The following is a 19,924-nucleotide window of genomic DNA, read 5'->3' on the forward strand; positions in this document are numbered from 1 at the left end:
TTTTTTAAATAAAATTAAAGCCCTGCAGAAACTGGAGAACCTTTAAAGCAGATTTGGGGGGGTGTGGGGGGTGTGGAGGGAGGAGACTCATTTTTTACAGCTGTCTGGGGAGGGAACAACATCTAACTGCCCCTATAGGCTTGCAAATTGTTCTGTAGTTGGCAAAACGGCGTTGACAGCATGGATTTACAGCCTTCTCCCATCCGCCACAGTCTTCCTCCTTTCCTGGTGCCCCAGTTCTGCTGCTTGTAAGCCGGGGAATACAGAATTTCCCCCAGCCCTCACAGATGTTCAGCTGTAGCTCACATCTGGAACGCGTTTTGGGAACAAGAAGAAGTCGAGTTGTCCACAACCAGCCCTGTGCCAAGGTGCTGCACTGCTCAAAGAGGACTGAGCTGGTGGGAATGGGTGATGATGGGCAGAAGCCATGTGCTGCAAGCAGGTGGGCAGGTCGAGCTTGGGAGAGCAGCTGATGCTGAGCTGGGAGGTCTTGGCTGCGTGTGGGAGTAGGTGATGGTGTAAATGCCTGAGGAGTGGCCGGTCCCTCGCAAGATGGACCCACGTTCAGTAGGGCAATGTGTCCCCATCTCTGTGAAGTGTCACACCAGGTGCTGGTGGGCCCTTGGGAAAAATCCGTTGTGCAAAAGCATCTAGGGGCTGGCCTGCCTGGGAAGCAGTGGTGCCGCTGGGCAGTGGGTGTCCTGCAAGAAACGTGCATGTAGGTAGGGAGTGATGGAGAAGCAGCCGTTGCTGGCACCCATCGGGTTTGTAACAGACTCAGAGCCTGTGTCTGGGGGTGAAACACAGCCAGGCAGCTCCTGTGCAGCCTGTGCGCGCCAGCTTGTACGCTGCAGAGTATTTGGACTTGTCAAAAGACTCAGGACACAAAATTAGGGGGCCAACTGGCATAAATCAATGCATCTCCAGTTGGAGCAGAGCTGATTTATGCTGGCAGGCCCATTGTACCTTCCAGCACGGAGCAGGGTGTGGGAATAACACGGCCCTGAAGCATTTTCTCCTGGTTTGTAGTGGTGGCCCTAGCAGGGAGATGCAGCGGTGGGATGCTGGTGTCTTTCCTGCCTGTTGCAGCTCAGCCTGCGCTGCCAGCCCTTGGTGAAAGCTGGCTCCATCCCCAGAGAAAACACTCCAGCTCCGCTGCGATTAATCTAATCGGCCACTGGATGTCAATGTTGCCTCATCCAATTACGAGTGGGAAAGTCCTGGATCTTCAAAAAGGGAGAGAATATGCTGCTGTCGGAATAGCGGCGCTTGGATGTTGTTTTCTTCTGCAAAGTTGGCTATTAAGCACCGTAGGGCCATGCGCGAAGGGTCCGAGGAGGAGACGATCATTGCTCTTGTTTTGCTCAGCCAGGGCAGGATTTGATCCAGCCTGCCTAAAGACTAAGCCCTGATTTGGGACGAAAAGCCTCAGCAGAATGAAAAGCTGGCTACAAAGACGTATATCCCCTTCTTCAAGGCACAGCCTGGTGTGTGCTGTGTTGGTGGTGGTTGGCATCAGGCCCTTGTGTGGTGTTCAGGAGGATGGTGATGTGTCCCCCGTGGAGCTGGGAGCAAGGGAGGTTTGAGGACGTCTAGTCAGAAAAGACAGCTCTAGAAGGGGAGGGTTCTCGGCAGCGTGCGAAAGCAGATCGGGATTTAAACATTACAGCCTGGCCTCCTCTCCGTTATCCATCTTCTAGCCAGTCGTGGGGAAGCACAGACAGCAGCTGCATCCTGCCAAGATTCATGATCAAGACCGCCTCTCCCCCACCTCCTCCCTCCTTTCGACAAATATTTTAAATCCCGGCCCAGGTTTGGGAAGCAGGTGCAGCAGCTGGTCTCAGCAGCCTGTCTGCTCGCTCAGGTGGGGCATGGCTGGGGGGAGCCCAAGTCCATGGGAAGTGGGAGCCCTGAGTTTTGGTGCGGGTCTATGGGTATGGCCCTGCTGGGATGAGCAAGGATGGGGCAAGATGCGCCCCTGTCCTCTCCTGTATGATCCGTGGTATGAAACCACTTAATATAGACCTCCCCCCAAAGCAGACCGGGGGTTACAGAAGTCGTGCGTGCCCTTTGCTTGGGTAGCACATCCCTGGCAGCAAGATCTGTGGGCTGGTGGGGGCAGTTAAAGGCAGGACGTCGCTCCCCTGAGCTGGCAGCCCGCTGCCTGCCTTTCCTAGCAGTAAAACGGAAGGAAAATGGGCTCGTGGTTTCCATCCCTTTGGAATGATTTTCTCCCCCCTCCACGTTGAGTTCGTTTGAGTGCGTTAATATCTCAAATTTAATGATAAGTCTAACGGAATTCATTTATAAGATAAATAAGATGTTATTAGTACATTAGTAGCAAAAAATGTGCAAGGACACTGCTAATCTAAGGTGAAAATGCCTTCCTGCGTGAAATTTAATTAGCAGATTGTGTTCTATTAGTGACTTTTATGGGGAGTTCATGAAAATGAATACAAATATGATCCAGGCAGCCTCTCCTGCGAAGTGAGAACCTTGCTAACCTCCCCTCCCTCTCCCCACCACGCTGCTGCCAAGAAAGGGAAGTGCCAATGTGTCCGATCCCCTTACCAGAAGAGGACTTTCTGAAGGCAGAAAAGCAGCCCGTGGCCACCTTGCAGCTTAGGGCTGTGGTTAAAGGGCAGCCAGTCTGGCTGTCAAGTAAGCTGAGGAAGCTCACAGCAAGGAAAATGGGGTGGGGGAGTCAGAGATGTCCCGTCTTTCCCCTCTGCCTGAGCAAGCAGCTGGTCAGAGCTGCTTTTCTATGATAGGAGCAGTGATGGTTATGGAGATCTCCCTTCGTGCTTCGAATTTTCTCCCTGGCCAGATGTCCTGCAGCAGTCGGCGCTGGTAGCAGAGGATGCCAGGTCCTGCAGAGGGTCCATCACAGAGATTCAGCATCAGGCTGCCATGTGCTGGCAGACCTCTGCGTTCGTGCGAGCCTGTTGGCGTGTGGTAGCTGCAGGGAAATGGATCCCATCCAAGAACATCATACATCTTTTAAAGACTTATGGTCCCCTAGCAAGCCGGAGGGTGTTGTGCAGCTGTTCCTGCCAGGCTGTGCTGGAGACCAGCCTGTAGAGATGTGCTGGTGTCCCTTTTCCTCCTGGCTCACCTTGTGGAGCCAGTGCAGCAGGTGCTCCCAGGAAGGAGCCGTGGAGGTGACGTTGACGAGTCATCCTAGGTTTTGTGCTAAACACCAGCGCTTGGGGTGATTCCAGAGCTGGAAAGCATTCCCATGCTGCGTGTGGTTTCAGAACTTTATAGATGACTTAAGAAGGAAAAACATCTTGGCATCAGCAAGAAAAAGAGAAAGAAAGAAAAGGTTTCTCTGTACTTGGTCTTTCCTGGGAAGACTGTCTTGCACACCCTGCTTTGGGAGTAGCTGTCACTGCCGCATAGCACACCCCCCCCCCCAACCCGGTCTAGGACCTTCTGTCCCAGCCACTGTGTGCAGCTATGGGTGATGTCCCTTGGTGGTGCTGCTGGCTCCTTGCTCTTGGGACCAAAATCCAGGGGGAGATTCTACCTCAGCCAGAACCTGTAGCCATACCGCCGTTGGCTCTGGGGTGGCCGGGAGGGCTGGACACTGTGCAACAAGTGGCCCATGCAGACTTTATTTGAAAGTGCTTGTGAGGGTGTTGCAGCTCCAGGGAAGCAGAGGGAGGCTTTGTGTACTGAGAAGTAGCACGAGAGCAGTCGCCCTCCCCTTAGCAGACCTGTCCCATCCCTTGTGTTCATGTAAAATGAATCCAGTGATCCCTGCCAGGTTTTTGAGGCTGGGGCAGAGTCCGTTACTTACCGCTGCCGATGCAGGAGGCATCTGGTGGTGGTTTGAAAGACCCTTCCCTCCTGTCTGCGGGTGCGGGATCCAGCTCTTCCTGATTTCTTTGCTGAACAGAGGTGGAACAGCGAAGCAAATGCGCGGGGAGTCATTATTCATGCAGATGATCCTCACAATTCAATAGAGGTAATTAGGGGAATGATGGAGGAAATTAGCACTTTATGCAGGTTTATTAATATTAATAAAATGATTCCATGGTTAAAAATAATAATAATAATATTAATAAATAAAAAAAACCTGCAGAAGAGCTCTGTGCGGCTACTAAATACCAGCCTGCTCCAGGCAGTGATCAGGCAGTGGCTCAAATTAGTCTTCAGAGAGAGGGTTTTTGCTCTCCCTAAAGATGGGATCATAGAAGTCAGAATGGATCGAGGCATATTTGGGGTCACTTCTTGTTTCCCCACTCTTATCTTCCACATTAGGGAGAGGAGCTGTCCTTAAGGCATTGGAAAGTTGAGTGGCTTTCCTTTAATGTGCCAATGGTCTTGAAAATAAGATGTTCCCTGAGAACTGCCTCTGATGCCTGTTGTCCTCTTGCTTCTTCACCTGCTTTGTAGCGGTCCTAGCAAGAAAAAACATTCCCACATCTCCACTTGCCAGAGGCTTGGTGTAATGTGGGTTCCTGGGTCTGCCACGAAGATCTGTTTCCAGTTTGCTCTCTCCGTTGCGTTTCCCATTCCCTCTCACACTGATCCCAGCAGAGGACTGTGGACCACTGCCACCGATGTGCCTGGTGGCCTTGGGAGAGTTGCTCAGCTCTCCGCATGCCAGGTATGCTGGAGAATTTGGAGGAGGTTATTTGCAGAGGGCGAGGAGATTATCAAATTAAAGATGGCACAGAATGGTGTTAATGAAAATACATGACAAATGTATTTAAACATGCAAAAAATTAATTAGAATTTTTAGTATTAGAATATTGTTAAAAGTGCTTACTGAAGCCCTCTGCTTTCTTTAAAGATCAAGGCTTTTTCAGTTTCTTGCATGCTAAGAGGAGGATTTGGGGGAAGGAAAGGAATAATTGGTACCAAGTGGCTTCTACAGAGGGCAGTGGGACTTTCGCTTTGGATCTTGGAGCAGGATTAGGCCTGGCTGTACCCAAGGGAATACCTGGCTAGCCTCAATTCTTTTAGGAAGGCATTAATGGGGTTTTGCAGTCATCAAGGCACTTCTTTGCTGGGTAGGAGGGACATCTGCAGAGGTTCAGTGTCAAACTGGGGACCATGCTTTAGTCTGAGGATGGTGGAGGATGGCAGCAGGCTGCTGGCAGCACCAGGAAGGGCAGGGAAGGGCCCAAGCGGGCTGTTGGACTTGCAACTCCTCCATCCGTGGGAGATCCATGCACCTAAAAAACCCACTGGGGGAGCAATGAAAACACACTCAGAGACCTGCTGAGGTCCCAAGCTGTGTGCTCTCTGCCCTCTCCTCCTCGGCACACCCAGCATCTCCCTGCTTGGGGCACCGGGGAGCTGCGAACACACCGGTAACAGCTCACTCCTGGCTGATCTGATCCTGCTCGGAGCTCCCGAGTTAGAGATGCCGGTCTGGTGGGTGGTGCTAATTCCCAGAGCCTTCTCCATCCATCTTTATTTAAATGGGAACAGATCAGAGCGGTTGAACCCGTTGCTTTAATGAGAGATTCCATTATATTAAGCGGTAATTGCAAAAAGTCAGTTTCTGTAATTAAAAGAAAACCTCAGAGCTAGACATGGTGGCTTTCTGCTGGTGCTTTACATGTGATCTCCAAAGACCTCCGTCCTCAGCATCTTATTGCTGGAGATCTTCATGTCGACCCTGCTTCCATCTCGCGTGCGGGGGGCGAGAGTACCCAACGCTTCGTCTCCTCTCCAGTGAGTTGTTGCTCAGCTCCGGGTCGGGAGCCGGAGGGGTTTCCCTCGCCCACCCACCCATGTCTCAGGAGCCATGACCAGGGCTGTATATCCTGCACCGAGGTGGCAGAGCTGGTGAGGGGGAGCAAGTATTTCCATTCCAGGGGAATCTGCAGGGCTGGAGGTTTTAATTGACGGAGCGGGGAAGCAACCCTATCTCCCAACTTGTAAACTAAGCAGATCTGGTCGGGAACTGTCACCACAGGAGAAGAAATATGAAATCTCTGGGGCTGTGTATGCAGATTAATTTTTCTGACTGTGTCTCTACTTAAAAGTAAGGAGCTGATGAAAATGCTTAGGGCATTTTAAATGGACACAGCAGAGATCTGATTCGGCTCCAGTGAAATCTGTACAGATTTTATTGGGTGTTGGCTCACTCTAAACTCAACTAACACCAGAGTTTAGCGCACGGCTGAAAAATAAATGGGATCCTTCTCCTTATTAACTGAAAATATTCTTAGATAAAGGAGAAGTAACAGTCTTTTTAAAATTGTTATTTGATTTGGGTGGGTTGGAACGCAGGAGAGCAAGGAGGTCGGTAACGCTGAGGTGAGACGCTGGAGTGCTTGCTCCCCACCTTGATGCAGGGTGCAGGTGGGCTCGCACCGGACTCAGGATGGGTCACTTCTCCAAGTGATGGAAACCCTCCAGAGGTGAAGTGGACCTTGAAAGGCATCCAAGGATGTCTGTGTGTTTGTCAGGCTCCCTGCAAGAATGCAAACTGACCATGTGAGAGATTACAGGACAAGGCTCATTTTAAGATGATTTTTAAAAGAAGAACCCAACGTGAACCTTCCTTGGGCATGAATTAAGACAACTCCAGGCCTAATTTTGCTCCTGGTCTTTGCCTCTGTATCCTTGAAGCAGCTGAGCTGGGTGTGCCTGGTTTCTCCCCGGCAGTGTGCAAGGCGAGCCTGGGGAACCCTTGCAGAAAATCTCTTTGAAATAAACTGTGACCCCGCAGCTGTCAACCTGCGGTGCATCCCATTCCAGGACATGCCGGCTGTGGGGGCTTCATTTAGGGGCAAAAGCAGGCGAGATGCATGGTGACCTCTCCCTGGCACAAGGATGGGGATGCGGGTGTGTTTGCCTCCCCAGTTCTGCAAAGACCCTGTTTGCTTTCCTTCTCCTCCTGGCATCTCTGCCTCTTCCAGCAGGCAGGAGCGGAGAGCTGCCCCATCCGTGAGATGTTTTGAAGGCTTCTGGGTGGTGGCTGCTTGTCTCAGGAGAGCGGGTGCATGTGTAGGTGCAAAAATGAGTGTGTCAAGGCAGAGACAGGCTCCTGGGCTCACCGGGGTGACGGTGGACAGAATGAGGGGTGCGTTGCTCCTCGGTGCATCTCCTGTGAGGGTGGTGGAGCCATTTGGGACACTGCAAAGCGAGGTGCTTCTCTCACGCTGCAAGGCACGAGAAAGGGAGAAGGAAGGTTTTGGATCTCACGTCTGTCTCTGCATGATGAGCTCCCTCAGCCGTTTCTCCAAAGTAGGATGTCTGGACCAGGCACACCATCCAAGGGAGCAAATGTAATTCCCTTGGTTTTATTTGGAGGGACTCAGACAGAGTAGCGTGTGCTCCGTCGTGATGTGGTTCAGTGGAGAAAGACATGCCAGGGTGGTCAGCCAGCCTCGTGAGACACCCTCCTGCTCTGGCATCAGCCATCTGATTTCAGGGGAGGTTTTTAAGCACGCGGATTGCAGCCACAGTAGGTAGATACAGGGGAAGTTGCTCCTTTTCTACTCTTTTCAGGAACATAGGGAATGCCCCAGAGCATTGCCCCGTAAGAAATTAATAAAGCTGGGTTTGGTGACTAATTGAGGACTGGGCAACTGTGAGTGCGTTTGCATATGCCTCCGTGACGCACAGCATCCAGATCCTCAGGGTTGTGGTGTGAAGGGAGGAACTGTGGATGGACAGGAGAGGGAAAGCCACCCCAGCTTTCCCCGTCTTCCCTTCCTGCCTCCCCTGGATTTCAGCTGCGTGAGTTTTTCACACCGTGCGTTGGAAACAATATCTTGGTGGAGCCTTGGAGCCATTTGTTTTCCGTTTAATTGGCTAGTGTGGAGAAAACAACGAAGGGAAGTCGTGCAGGGGAAGTTCTCATCGGTGCTGTTTTTGGCAACAGTCACAACATCCTAAATTTATTTATTTAATTGCATTATTAAAAGTATAAATAAAAATAAATCCAGTAGAGCAGCCGGATCTATGCTTTGCATCTCTAAAATAGAACCATAAATGCCACGGAGCACTGGGGGAATGATTTATTAGCCTGTTATCATGAGTGACTGGGACGCTTTCGATGGAGTCCTTGCTAATTTCTAACAGCTGCATTAAATCACAGATGCTATCAGCTATTACAAAATAATCACCCAGCGGTCTGCAAACCAGCACGAGCCCAGGGTCAGCGCTGGAGCCCTTCATTTGTTTCACATCTCAGCCCCTCCGATTCCTGCGAGGGTGGGAAATAAATAGGACTTGTAGCGGCCTCATTTTATCATCCAGGAGTTGACAATAAATAAAACCTCTATAAAACTTTTTCTTAAAGGAGTTTGGACTGGAATTTGCAACGAGAGGAAACCTTGTTTTGCGCTTAAGTATGGCGGTGTGATGTCAGGACTCCTGGGTCCTATTTCTGGCTCTGAAAGGGAGCTTGCGTTTGCTGATTTATCGGGCAGACGGAGGATTTCAGGGTTTTGTCTGCAAATGGAGCTGGAAGGAAGAGAGAAAGTCCTGTGGCATTTAGGGACGTCTGTCTTGGCTCCTCCGCCTTCGCTCCTTGGTGCTGTTTCAGACAAGTCACTTAAATTTCCGTACAGCTTGACTGCCTTCCTCTCGTTTGACAAATAACGTGTGTGTTTATGTGGCTGGGCTCCGGAGGGGGTTAATACTTGGCCTGGAAATCTCTTTAGAAGTGCCAATTTGTAGCAACAGAGAAACAACAATGAATAGGAGAGGCTGCGAGGTCCAGAAGAAGTGAGCAAGCGGCTGCTTATCAGGATGGTGGCTCGCAGAGCCAGCCGCGATAGGAGGGCTAGTCTTAAAGGGTGAAGGAGATGGGAAGGGAAAAAAAAAATCAAAAAAAATAATCAAGCAGTTAGGAAGAAAATGCTGCCCATCTGCAACGCTCGTATTTTTCTTGACAGTTTTGCTTTATGTTAGAACAGCTGCTTAACATGACAAATGCTGGCTTTAATAACAAGGTACGTGAGGAGATGCAGGCTGGGCGGGCAAGTGATGGAGCTCTCTGCCTCGTTGTGCTGCCTGATGCTCGTACCTGGGGATGAATAACCTTGGGCAGGGTGACCCTGGTGTCTTGCACCGACCTTGTGCAGCTTGAGAAGATCATTTTGGAACCTGTTTTGGGAACAGTCGTGGTTTTGCAGTGGTGTCTCCTTGTTTGAACTGGTGGGCCTGAATATGGCAGAAGGAGCCTCAGGGCTATTTGTTGGTGGAGTTACCAGCTCCTGGTAGCAGCTTAGCTTACTCCAGAGCCATGTGTCCATGGGGAATGTTGCATGGAGCTATGCTTTGGAGGGCCCCTGGGCTTCCAAGGTGGCCTTGGGCAGCTCTCTCCTTTCTCCAAAGGTACTTGGGTTCCTTTGTCTTTTCCTGCCTCGTTATTCTCTCTGCAAAATGGGATAACGGGCTTTGCAGCTTGCAGGTTGTTTCCTTACTGCGGTATCGGAGATTGTCGGGTTGTCAGCAACCTGGAGATAGCAGGGTTTGCTGACAGCAAGCAGAACTGAGGCAGTGCTGTGTACAGAAGCCTTGCTCAGCCTTTGAAACTGCAGTCAAACCCTCCCCCAAGGTTACTCTTCCTCATAAAGCATGCTTAGTTTTGTTTGCTGCAAACCTCGATTTTAATCCCAGAATCCAGACAGAGCTGGGCTTTGAAGAGAATTGGGTTGGAGTCAGAAGTGAATGGCTCAGACCAGGCTGACTCTAAAAGATGAATTAAAACTGACCTAGGAAGATGGAGATGTTCACATCTGCACCCTGGCTTTGCAACTTGCATATTTATCTCATTGTGCCCAATACCACTGGGAATAAATCAGCACGGAGCAGATCTGCTGGTTCGGATAGCGGGGGACCTGCACTGGTGTCTGCCCACAGCTCAAATCAAACTGCCAGGGAAGTTTTCCCAAGCCTGCAGGAACCCGATCCTTCCCTCACCTAATGGGGTTTTTTCCCCTCCCTTCAGCCCTTAGAAGCAAGAATTTCAAAGGTGAAAAAAACCCCATCTGCACTGGCCACAGAGGGGAAAGACTGAAAATACTGAGAATTTTTATTTCTCCTGGGACTTGCAGCCCGTGAAGCCTGAGTAGTTCAGACAGGCTGAGAATAAGTGTTTAGACCTTTCCCTGCTTAACACGACTGCCAAACCTGCCCAGCAGCAGCACGGTGCTGAGCGTGCAGGGGCAAGGATGGGGAACAGGGGTGTTTTTCTCCCCCAATTCTGCAAAGACCCTCCCCTGCTCCCAGTCCTCCGGCCTCTGCCTCCTCCAGCAGGCAGGAGCTGAGAGCTCCCAAGCCAGCTGCCCCATCAGCGAGATGCTCCTGAAGGCTCCTGCGTGGTGGCTGCTTGCCTTGGGAGAGCGAGTGTGTCTGTAGGTGTGAAAATGAGTGTGTGAAGGCAGAGGCAGGCTTCTCGGCTTGCCCAGGGTGGTGGTAGACAGGGCAAGGGGTGCGTTGCTGCGTGGTGAAAACCACGGGGCCATTGAGGACCCTCTTGCTTGACAGCAGAGGACCATATTGGTGAGGATGAGGAGTACATGGTGGGCAGGTAGAGCTCAAAGCGCAGTGCTTCAGCTCTCATGCTGCAGGGCACGAGCCTTGCTTGCAGGGGAATACAGCTTTTCAAGCTCCCATTCATCTCGATGTAGCTAGGCGTAGTTTTCTCTTCCTCCCTCCCTCTTTATCTTTGAATTTTACTATCCTGGCCATTTTGCTGATACCAAGGCAGGTCTGAGCCTTGGTCCTGGCTGGCAAACCTGCAGGGCACCAGGATCTGCAGTCGGTTACGTCTGCATTGCACGGGGCTGGGTTGGCTGGGGGATGTGTGGTCCTCGTGCCGCTGAGCAGGGGAGTAGGCTGTGTCAGCCCAGCCAGCTCCGTGGCAGGCTCTTGTGTCACCCAGGTGTGAAAGATGCCAGTGCACACTGAGGATAATAGCGTGATACGATTTTCCTTTCTTTCACCTTCTAAATGTGTGCTGGGGCCACTGTTACTGAGCCTCCCAGGACAGCCAAGAGCATGGTGTTTCCTTCTTCCAGCACCTAGCGTAGGTTGCACAACTGCGCTCTGATCATTTCGAGGTCTCTGTATTTCGTAAATAAGCCTGGAGGCCAGGCAGTGGCTTCGCGTTTAGAAACAGGATAGACAGAGCGATGTGATATCTACTTGTTTGGCCTTTTACTGGTTCAGTTAAGAGCTCACAAAACACTTTGCAAGCGTCTATGAAATGAGGCTTGTAATGCTCCCAGGAGAGGGAAGAAATGTTCCTGCTCCACTTGGCAGGTGGGTGAAGCTGCGGGGCTCGAGAGGCTCGCTGCCTTGCCTGCAGTCAGGGTGAGACTGTGGTAGGTGCAGGAGTAAATCCCAGCTCCTCTTTTCCATTTCTAGTCTGTAATGGCTTGTAAGACTCAAGTGCACGTTGCATGCCCAGACTCAGCAATGCCAAGCCATCTGTGGTCAAAATCCCCCTTTTTTGGTGTTTCTCCTGTTCCTGGACTAATTTGGGAATGTGGTTGTGCCTCCAAACCTTGTCCCAGTGAGAAGTCATTAGGTGGGACGTAAACATGGTACTGATGATAGAGAAACTACATCAAAGCCAGCCTGGCCCCTTTGCTGTCAGAGCTCCCTCCCATCTGCACATCTTTCTGGAACTCCTCCGTCTCAGAGATACCTTCAGGTCTGTCCACGCTCCTGGCCCCTTGGACCTTGGGGTGCCTCAGCTGGAGACCACCAGCCTGTGCATGGCCTCTTCCTGGTTGCTTCTCTCTTGCCTCTGTCTTTGTGGTTCAGGTTCAGCTTGCGGCACTGGAACGTTTGCTGCGGCTTTTGCTAAACTCAGACCTCCTCCCATCACCGAGTCAGGCTCGTTCGTAGGGTTTGGGATGAACCCGAGATGCTCGTGCATGGTGGGCACCCAAGTGTGTGTATGGCCCTTGGCTTTCTCTAGGCTGGTAGATGATTTTGCAGAGGTGAGTGTATGTGATACTTGTGCTCCTGCTCTGCCCTGGGCAAGAGGGCTGTGTCCCTCCCTCTGCAGAAAAGCTATGTCGGTTTTTTGGGCTCCCCCCCAGTCTCTGGGGCTGGGAAGATGGGGTACATGCACCGTGCTGCACCGTGGCTCCATCAGCACCCGCTCTTCAACAGCAGCACCCCAACATCACCTCCCATCTCCTATGCTCACCTTGGGGCTGGAGGGATGCCCTTAGAGGTGGCAGTGGGGGGAAGCGGGGCCATCGCCCTGCCCCGTGCTCGGCCATGCCCGGCCTGCCTCTCTGTTGGTAACCTGCTTTCCCTCCCTTCCCCCTCAACAGGGCTTTGGGCCTTGGGTGGATGGAGCAGTTCCCCCGTCCCCTGCAGCTCAGAAGGTTCAGAGCAAGAAGGGACATTTTGCAACCTCAAACCTTGCCCACCCTGCCCTTGTCTGGGGGGGCGGGGGGAATGGGCTCTGTCACCCACCCTACAGCTCCGTCCCCATGCACGGTGGCTGTCCCCAGCAGCCCTCAAGCTGCAGCTCGCCCAGGTACCCGTAACACCCTCGGGTTCCCCTGAGCAACCCATGTCCTTGGGGGTGATAGTGAAGCACGTGGGCTTTTAATTGCTGCTCACTGTCCCAGGGGGGTTTGGCCTCATCCTGCCCAGGGGCAAAGCCATGCAGGGGTGGAGGCTGGCTGCCTCCCTCCCTCGTCCCTCAGGTTCTGTGGGGCTGGAGCCTCCCAGGTGCTGCAAATTGCCTGCACCCTATAATTCAGGGGCAGGCAGCGACTACCTACATCCTCTTCCCACCCCTGAATAAATTTGCCTGAGTGGGATGCGCTTGCAGGTGCCTTCAAGCCCCCCTCGCTTGGCCCTATGGATCAGTGCAAGCTGTAAGTCCCCTCCAGATTTTTCCCTCTGCTTCCCAGGGACATGGGAAACTTGGGAATGGGCTCCTGGAAGCATCTCTTTGGCAAATGCCAGCAGGGACTATGTAATGCACTGGGGTTGGTTTTTTTTGTTTGGTTTTTTTTGGGTTTTTTGTGTGTGCTGTTTGGCAGTTGGCTGGCAATTTTTTTTTTTTTTTTTTTTTTTTTTGCAGGCTGAACTTTGGTGTGTTTTGATATGGAAATGTTTTGGCAATGAAGCAAAATGTCACATGTCTGTAATGCCCCCACCCCCACCCCACACCCTTTCCCTGGAGAGTCAGGTTTTAAGGGAAGGATAGCATGGGATTTGAAAACTTGCCCAAATGCACTAAATACCAACAGGAATGGCAACACAAAAATCTTGGCAACGCAAAGAAAATCTTAACATTTTGCTTTCCTTAGTTAAAAAAAAAATAATATATATATATATAAAAAATTAAATTCCTGGATCTTTGTCAGAAATGCTGCTGGAAAATGAAATCCTTGCCTTTCAAGCTTTTTGGGCGATGTTGTGACGGCTCCGCATGGTTCTGCTGTTCCCGAGTGTCCCAGCCCCTTCAAGGTTTCCTTGAGCAGCGCAGGGTGTTTGCAGAGTTGATATTTTTGCTTTAATATTTGGTGTAATGAGGGAGGCTGCTTTTAACTCTGCAAGGTGGGTGTCTTCAGAGCTGCCTCCTTTTTGAAATTCAGTTGTCAGGTTTACACGCAGTTTAAGCGTGCCATATGTCTCTGGTTCAGTGGAGGATTTTAGCTGCACGCTGAGCATTAAGTGTAAAGTAATCCCGGTAAAATCCGCAGCCATGGCCGTGCAGCTGGGTGGGTGTTGCAGGTCCTCCTGAAGCACGACCTGCCTCGCCATGCTGTCGGCGTGACTCCAGGCTGGGTTTCCATCTTCTTGGAAGGATTTTATGGAAGAAGGGAAGATTTGTTCATGCATTTAGGGCACAGGGATGGTGTTGGAAGGGCTACCTGGGCGTTGACTGCTAAACCAGTCCAGCAGTTGGGTGTTAGCGAGGAGCTGGAGTCTTGAGTTTGCATTTTCTGCCCAGGCGAGCTCAAGCACTGCGATCAATTTGAAGAATAGGCTGCATTTTTTTCACAATTACCTCAGCAGGGTTTTTTTTTTTTTTTTTGCTAAATTCATGCGATAAAATGCATTAAATGTAACAGCACGGAAAATAAAAGTTCGGTTTGCAGAGGGAGCCTGATTTAGTGTGAAGATAAAACAAGATAAAACAACTGGAAAAATTAAGTGGGGATAAATAAATTCTGCCAGAGAGGCAGGGATGACAGAGGGGGAGAGCTGCATGCGTGCCATCGGCCAGCGGTCAGTGCAGCTGTGATGGCTTTCCTAAGGTTTACATCCCGCGAAGGGGGTGATGCTTTGCCATACCCCCCCTCCCCCACACAGGCAGATAGATGCTCAGCTTTATCCTGGGACTGTGAGATGTGATTCTCCCTGCTGTGCCACTTTGCATGGGGTGTGCGTGCTGCTCCTGCCCATGCACAGTGCTCTCCATGCATGCTCTCTTTTTCGGGTGAAGAAATGAGAATATTCGGCAGCAAATGGGAAAAGCAAGAAGCAGGGTGGCGGGGCGTGGGGGAAGGTGTCGGGATGGATTGCCAAATATGCTGGGTAAAAATTAGCAGCTGCAAGTGTGCAAGAGAAAAGGTGGAGAAGAGAGGGGGTAGGGACAGATGGAGAGAAGGAGGGAGAGAAAGAGGAGGTGGGAGAGAAGGGAGGAGGGGATAATAGTGCAGAAAGATATTAGTTAAAAATCTTATAGCCACAAGCCCAGACGCCATCTGTATGTAGCAGGATACCAACAAGACACAGCGCTCTCTATTCACCATGGAGGTGTTACATATATCTTGGCCAGATCGCGTGGCCAAGATGTTCAGGATTAGAAATTTCACATGCCCCAGGAGAGAGGTGCCTTAAAAGAGCCCTGTTTTCAGAAAGCTGTCTGGAAGCCGGGGACTGGAAAGGAGCTGTTGTCTTTGAAAAAGCTTCTCTGGGGTTTCCAGAGGGAGATCTGGAGAACTTCCACTTCCACTAGTGCTGGAGGGCAAATCCCTGGGAGCAAGGATTAGCTCTTTGATTAAACAAGCCCAGCTCCTCCAAGGACTGCTCTCCCCTACAGCTCTGCTGGGTTGTTGCTTTCTGGGTGAAGCATTAACTCCTTCAGTTGCAAACAAGGCTGAATGGCGTAGAGACACCAAAGTGCATCTTGGAAAAAGAAAAGAAGAAAAGCAAGTTGTATCTTTCCTTTAAGATTTAGTTTTCTTTGCCTGCTGAGGACTGTGCTTTTCCCCTTTGAGAAGGACACGGCGGTTTGGTGGGCCCTTCATGGGAGAAGCTGCTGTTGTGGGGTGAAGTGGATGCCCCACTCTTGGCCGTGTTCAAGGCCAGGTTGAACGTGGCTTTGGGCAACCTGCTTTAGTGGAAGGTGTCCCTGCTGACGGCAGGGGGGTTGGAACTAGGTGACCTTTAAGGTCCCTTCCATCCCAAACCATTCTGTGATTCTATGAAGTGCACGTCGCTGGTACAGCTGTGTCCATGCTTGATAGCGCTCCCCTACCCAGTCAGGGTGCTTGTGGGAAGGCCATAGCTTATGAATATCCGTGTCTTGTTGAAAAGGAGTTAGAAATACTCTTTGGGGCTCTTCTGGAACCGGCAGTGTCCCAAAGGATGCTCATGAGTGGGGAGGTGACTTGCTGGCCAAGTGCATCAGGTCCCGGTGGTGCTGCTGTCTCCCCATCTCTCACCACTAATCTCAAGGGAGCTGGGTTCACCTCCTGCTGCACAGAGGGCATCTCAGCATGATGAGATGGGGAGAATAATCTGGGAGTGGCAGGGAGGCTGGAGAATCAAATCCAGGCTGGCTGTCCGTAGGTCCTGGTGGCTGCAGGCTGCTCCCCAGCATGTTGCCGGAGCAGGAGCAGCGCTGCCTCTGAGCTGCTCTGTGGCCCCCGGGCTCTGGTCCCTCACTAATTACTTCCAGGCCTGTTCTCTTGACATTTGCAAGCTCCTGATTAGAGCAACGAGGGAGAAATCTCTGAGGGAGATGGAGGCCAAACTGCACCACTAATAAAAGCTGAGATTGACAATCGGCTAGGAGGCGAGAGACGGGGAGGTGGAGGGACTCGTCCTTGCAGTCTCAGTTTCTTTCTGAGCCTCTGGGATGATGAGAGAAGGTCAGGGCTTGTTAACGTCACCATGAGGAGCAGCATCCGCCACTGCCATATGCCTGATGCCCCCAGGGCCTGTGCCAGCCTCTGTGTCCCTCTCAGCTAGACGATATTTTTAGACACGGACCTGAACTGAAGCCACCTGCATGACTACCCCATACAATCTCAGGTCTGCAAACTGTCTGGGTATGAAAGCAGCTCTGCTTTTGTCTGCTGACTTCGTGTTTGCATCCAGATTTTGTAGCCTCTTGGCTTTTGAGTTCTTTTTCCCTTGCCCTTTTCTCCCCCATATCCTGGCTTGCTGCCTTTGTTTGATGGCAGTGTGCTCCCTCAGGAGGTAGTAAACCAGGGCAATGGGACCGGGAGATATTTGTGCTGGGGTGGTCCAGAAGATGGGGACAGGAGAGGCTGCTCTGGCTGCCTGTACCCTCTGTCAGATGCCCAAAGCATCCTTGGGGATGAGCGCAGTTGAGACGAGATGATCTCCAGAGGTCCCTTCCAACATGACCATTCTTTGTGTGATTCTGTGCAGACGTATCTCCGGCAGTCTCCTGCATAGCTGTTCCTGGCTGTTGGGTCCCTACCCAGTTAGGCAGGTTTCTGTTACGTAAATATGTGTAACATTTGCTTTCCAGCCCTCTCTTTCCCCTCCCCGATGCCCCATATAAGCTTACCTGTGCCCAGCTGTCTGTTGCAGCCAGTTTAGCTATCTGTCTATCTGTCTATGCCTTTACATCTGTTCGTGTAGCTATGTCTCCCCAGCCTCCTCAGAGGCTTTCTGAGGCAGACAGCCTTTTTTTTCCCCCCTTTAAATCTCCCTTTTCCTGAATTGCACTGGCTCTGGCAGGCTTTCTGCTACGTACACTCTACGTCTACAGCTTCCTATCCCAAGGGGTAAACACAATCTTCCCCGGCAGAGCTTCTGGTCCCTGCAACATCCACCCCCCTGTAGCTCACCCTGCTGCTGGATGAGGCTCAGCAGCACCTGGGGCCAGGCTGTCTCACTGGTGGGGAGCTGCAACGGGTTTATGCTGACTCCTTTCTGCTGCTGCTCCCTCCCTGCCAGCAGACACAGTTCCTCTGTGCCAGGATGGGAACAGATTGGGAAGGAGATGGGGGTGTCCTTCCTCTCCATCCTTCCCCCCGAAGGATGCCTGGCATTGAAGCAGCCAGCCTTGCATGTTCAGGGTTAAGCCAACTTTTCAGCAGCTGAAAGGCTTTCTTTCTGACGGAAAACTCAGCCCTGCTTTTCTCCGTGCTTCCCTCTGCTCCTAGCCTGTCCTATTTATCCAAACTGCAGTGAGCATCCCTCTGGTGCCTGCAGCCATAGCCGGTGCCTGGAGCCAGCACGCATCCCTGCAGTGCTAGCCGGTGGCTAGCAGTGTTTTCAGGGTCGCTGTGTGCCACTGCCATATCCAAAGGACCTGCTATGCTGCTAATTGGGCTTGGGATCACTGGAAAACCCTTGCAAAACCTCTTTATTAGCTTTAGCAGATGTGTTTGGGTCTCTGGATGAGCTTGGGGCTCCAAAATAGTAAAACTTTCGCTGGTCAGGATGCTCCTCCTCTGGTCCCTGGAAGGGGCAGAGCTGCCCAGGATATATTCTGTAGAAGAGGCAGATGCCCTTTGGAGGAAGGCACCCAACCGAGGTCCAGCCTGGTTTGGCTTGGGTAGGAGGAATGTACAGCACACTGCAGGGAGATGGCAGCGTGAGGCTGATTTTCTTTTGTAGGCACAGGCACAGATGTGTCTGGATGGTCACTGAGGTCTTGATGCCCTCAGTTGCTCTTGGAGGAGGTAAATGGTGGTCTCTGGGTGCCTCCAAAGCAGGAAAGCTGTTGTTGATGTCAGGTGCTGTCCTGTTGTGAGTGGTGGGGTGGAAAGCCTTTGGGCTTTCGACTGCAACGATCTCTGTGTCAGGGAGCGGGGACAGCAGGGCCAGGGCAGGGAGATACTCTGGAGCTCCCTTCCAGCCTACACAATCCCGTGGGACAAGCCCGTGGTGGCAGGACACCGTTCTTCACTACCTTGCCTGCAGGCTGGTCCCAACCCCTCTCTGCTACCTGCTGCCTCGCATGCAGCGGGGTGGGAGATGCATCAACAGGTGGATGCAGGGAAAGATGCAGCGGTTGGGGCGGGAAGGGAGCCAGCACCCTGCTGCTCTTGGGGGGCTGCGGGGCGAGCGTGCCCTGCATGAGAAGAGTCCCCTCTGCGCGGGGGGTGAAATGGTTAAAGGGGGGTGGGGGTGGTCCCTTTGGCTAGTGGGAGCTTCGGTGCCTCTGCTCGCCGAGCGCGGTGCGGCAAGGGTTAAAGGCTGGCGTGTGAAGTGTGCGCCGCTCGGCTGGGCTCCCCGCCCGCTCGCCCGTGTGCGGGTGCTGGGTGCGTGCGGGTGTGCGGGAGCCAAAGTGCCGGTCAGTGATGGAGCCGCTGCCATGACAACCCCGGGCAGTCCGCCTGCGCGCCGCCCAGGGATGCTGCCGGCCAGCCGCGCCGGCGGGGCTGGGATGCTGCCGCCGCCTCGCCCGCTCCCCCGCGCCCCGGCCGCCCCGCTCTGTGCCTGAGCGGCACCGGGGGGCTCCGGCACCCACCCCGAGCCCCCCGGCTGGGCCGGCCCGGGGGGGCTCCGGACAGCCACTTCGCAAAGCCGAGGAGCATCGCTGGCTCTGCCTCGCGTCCGGGCGCCGAGGACCTCGCCTGCAGCTCCGCGGGGAAGTTTCGATCTTGCGACAGAATCGGCATTTTGGGGAGCTTTTGGGGTGGTGGTTTTTTTTTTCCGTCTTCTTTTTCCTTTTCCCTCTGTTATTTACACAAAAGAGCAACAGCCGGCGAACAACCCAACTCCGAGCCCGTTTTGCTCCCCCAGCCTTTTTTTATGGCCGCCCTCCCTTTCCTGCCAGAGACACTTACGTTTCCTCCTTGGGTTATAAACTTTTGATGCCAGATCTCCGCAGCGCGTGCCCAACTGAATCTTAAAGTAGCGTCTCGAGCAGCCACACATCTGTGACCTTCATCTCTTGCTCTGCACCTTCTCTCCTCCTCTTCCTCCTCCCCCCCGGCCCTCCCGTCCTCCTCCCTCACCCAAGGATACTGGGGACTCCCTCCGGATGCCGCTCGGCAGGCTCAGTGCTCGCAGGCTGCCTTGCCGGGGGCTCTCCTGATCTCCGTGGAGCTCCGCATCGCTCGCCCCGGTGGTTTTGCTCCCCCCCGTCCCCACACACACGCACCCCCTCCCTCCTCTTCCCCCCCCCCCCCCTTCCCCCCACTTTTCGCTCCTGGTGGCCTTGTTGGGTGTGATTTTGCCTGTTGGAAAAGTCACTGCTGCGCAGGATGGGGGTCGGTGGGTGCTTAGCCCTGCCCTGGAGGTGCCTAGTCGTCCTCTGTCTCAGGCTGCTCTTCCTTGTGCCCGCAGGAGTGCCCGTGCGCAGCGGAGATGCCACCTTCCCCAAAGCTATGGACAACGTGACTGTGCGGCAAGGGGAGAGTGCCACGCTCAGGTAGGAGCAGCTGGATTTCTGCCTTGGGGGGGCATGGTGGTGGTGGTGGGGTTGGTCCTGGCTGCGGCTCTCGGGGGATGCTGTGCGCCGAATGGGGCTGCCCGGAGGGTCCTGGGACCCACTGGACACTTTGCATGTGTCCCAGGGGCTCTTCCCCATCGTGGCAGAGCGGTCTGGGGGTACCGATGTGCTGGTGCTGTGTGGCAGGGAGCAGGGCTGCAGGGCTGGCAACCTCCCGTCGGTGCTGGCGGGGGGCTGCGGGTGCCAGACGAGGAGCTGACAAAGGGGCTTAGGTGGCAGACAGTGAGTTAGTGCTGCCTGATGCTCCTGAAGTTGTCTCCGTGCGTGTGCCTGTGTGGGAGGGGAGGGGGGGTC

The 19,924-nt window shown here is 53.0% G+C and overlaps 1 protein-coding gene across 5 annotated transcripts in view; it reads left to right on the plus strand.

Moving 5' to 3' along the window:
* OPCML (opioid binding protein/cell adhesion molecule like) overlaps window positions 1-19,924 on the plus strand; it is a 305,368-nt gene that overhangs the window by 175,173 nt on the left and 110,271 nt on the right. For 2 of the 5 annotated variants that reach the window (XM_055819433.1, XM_055819435.1), the window contains exon 2: window positions 19,465-19,549. In XM_055819433.1, coding sequence (XP_055675408.1) covers window positions 19,465-19,549 — 85 coding nt within the window. Of the gene's footprint in view, window positions 1-18,370; window positions 19,550-19,924 lie in introns of those variants that run through there. The other 3 variants (XM_055819436.1, XM_055819432.1, XM_055819434.1) reach the window with 3 other exon arrangements.

This window comes from Falco peregrinus, chromosome 15, assembly GCF_023634155.1.
Source record: "Falco peregrinus isolate bFalPer1 chromosome 15, bFalPer1.pri, whole genome shotgun sequence".
In the NCBI taxonomy this organism is placed as follows: Eukaryota; Metazoa; Chordata; class Aves; order Falconiformes; family Falconidae; genus Falco; species Falco peregrinus.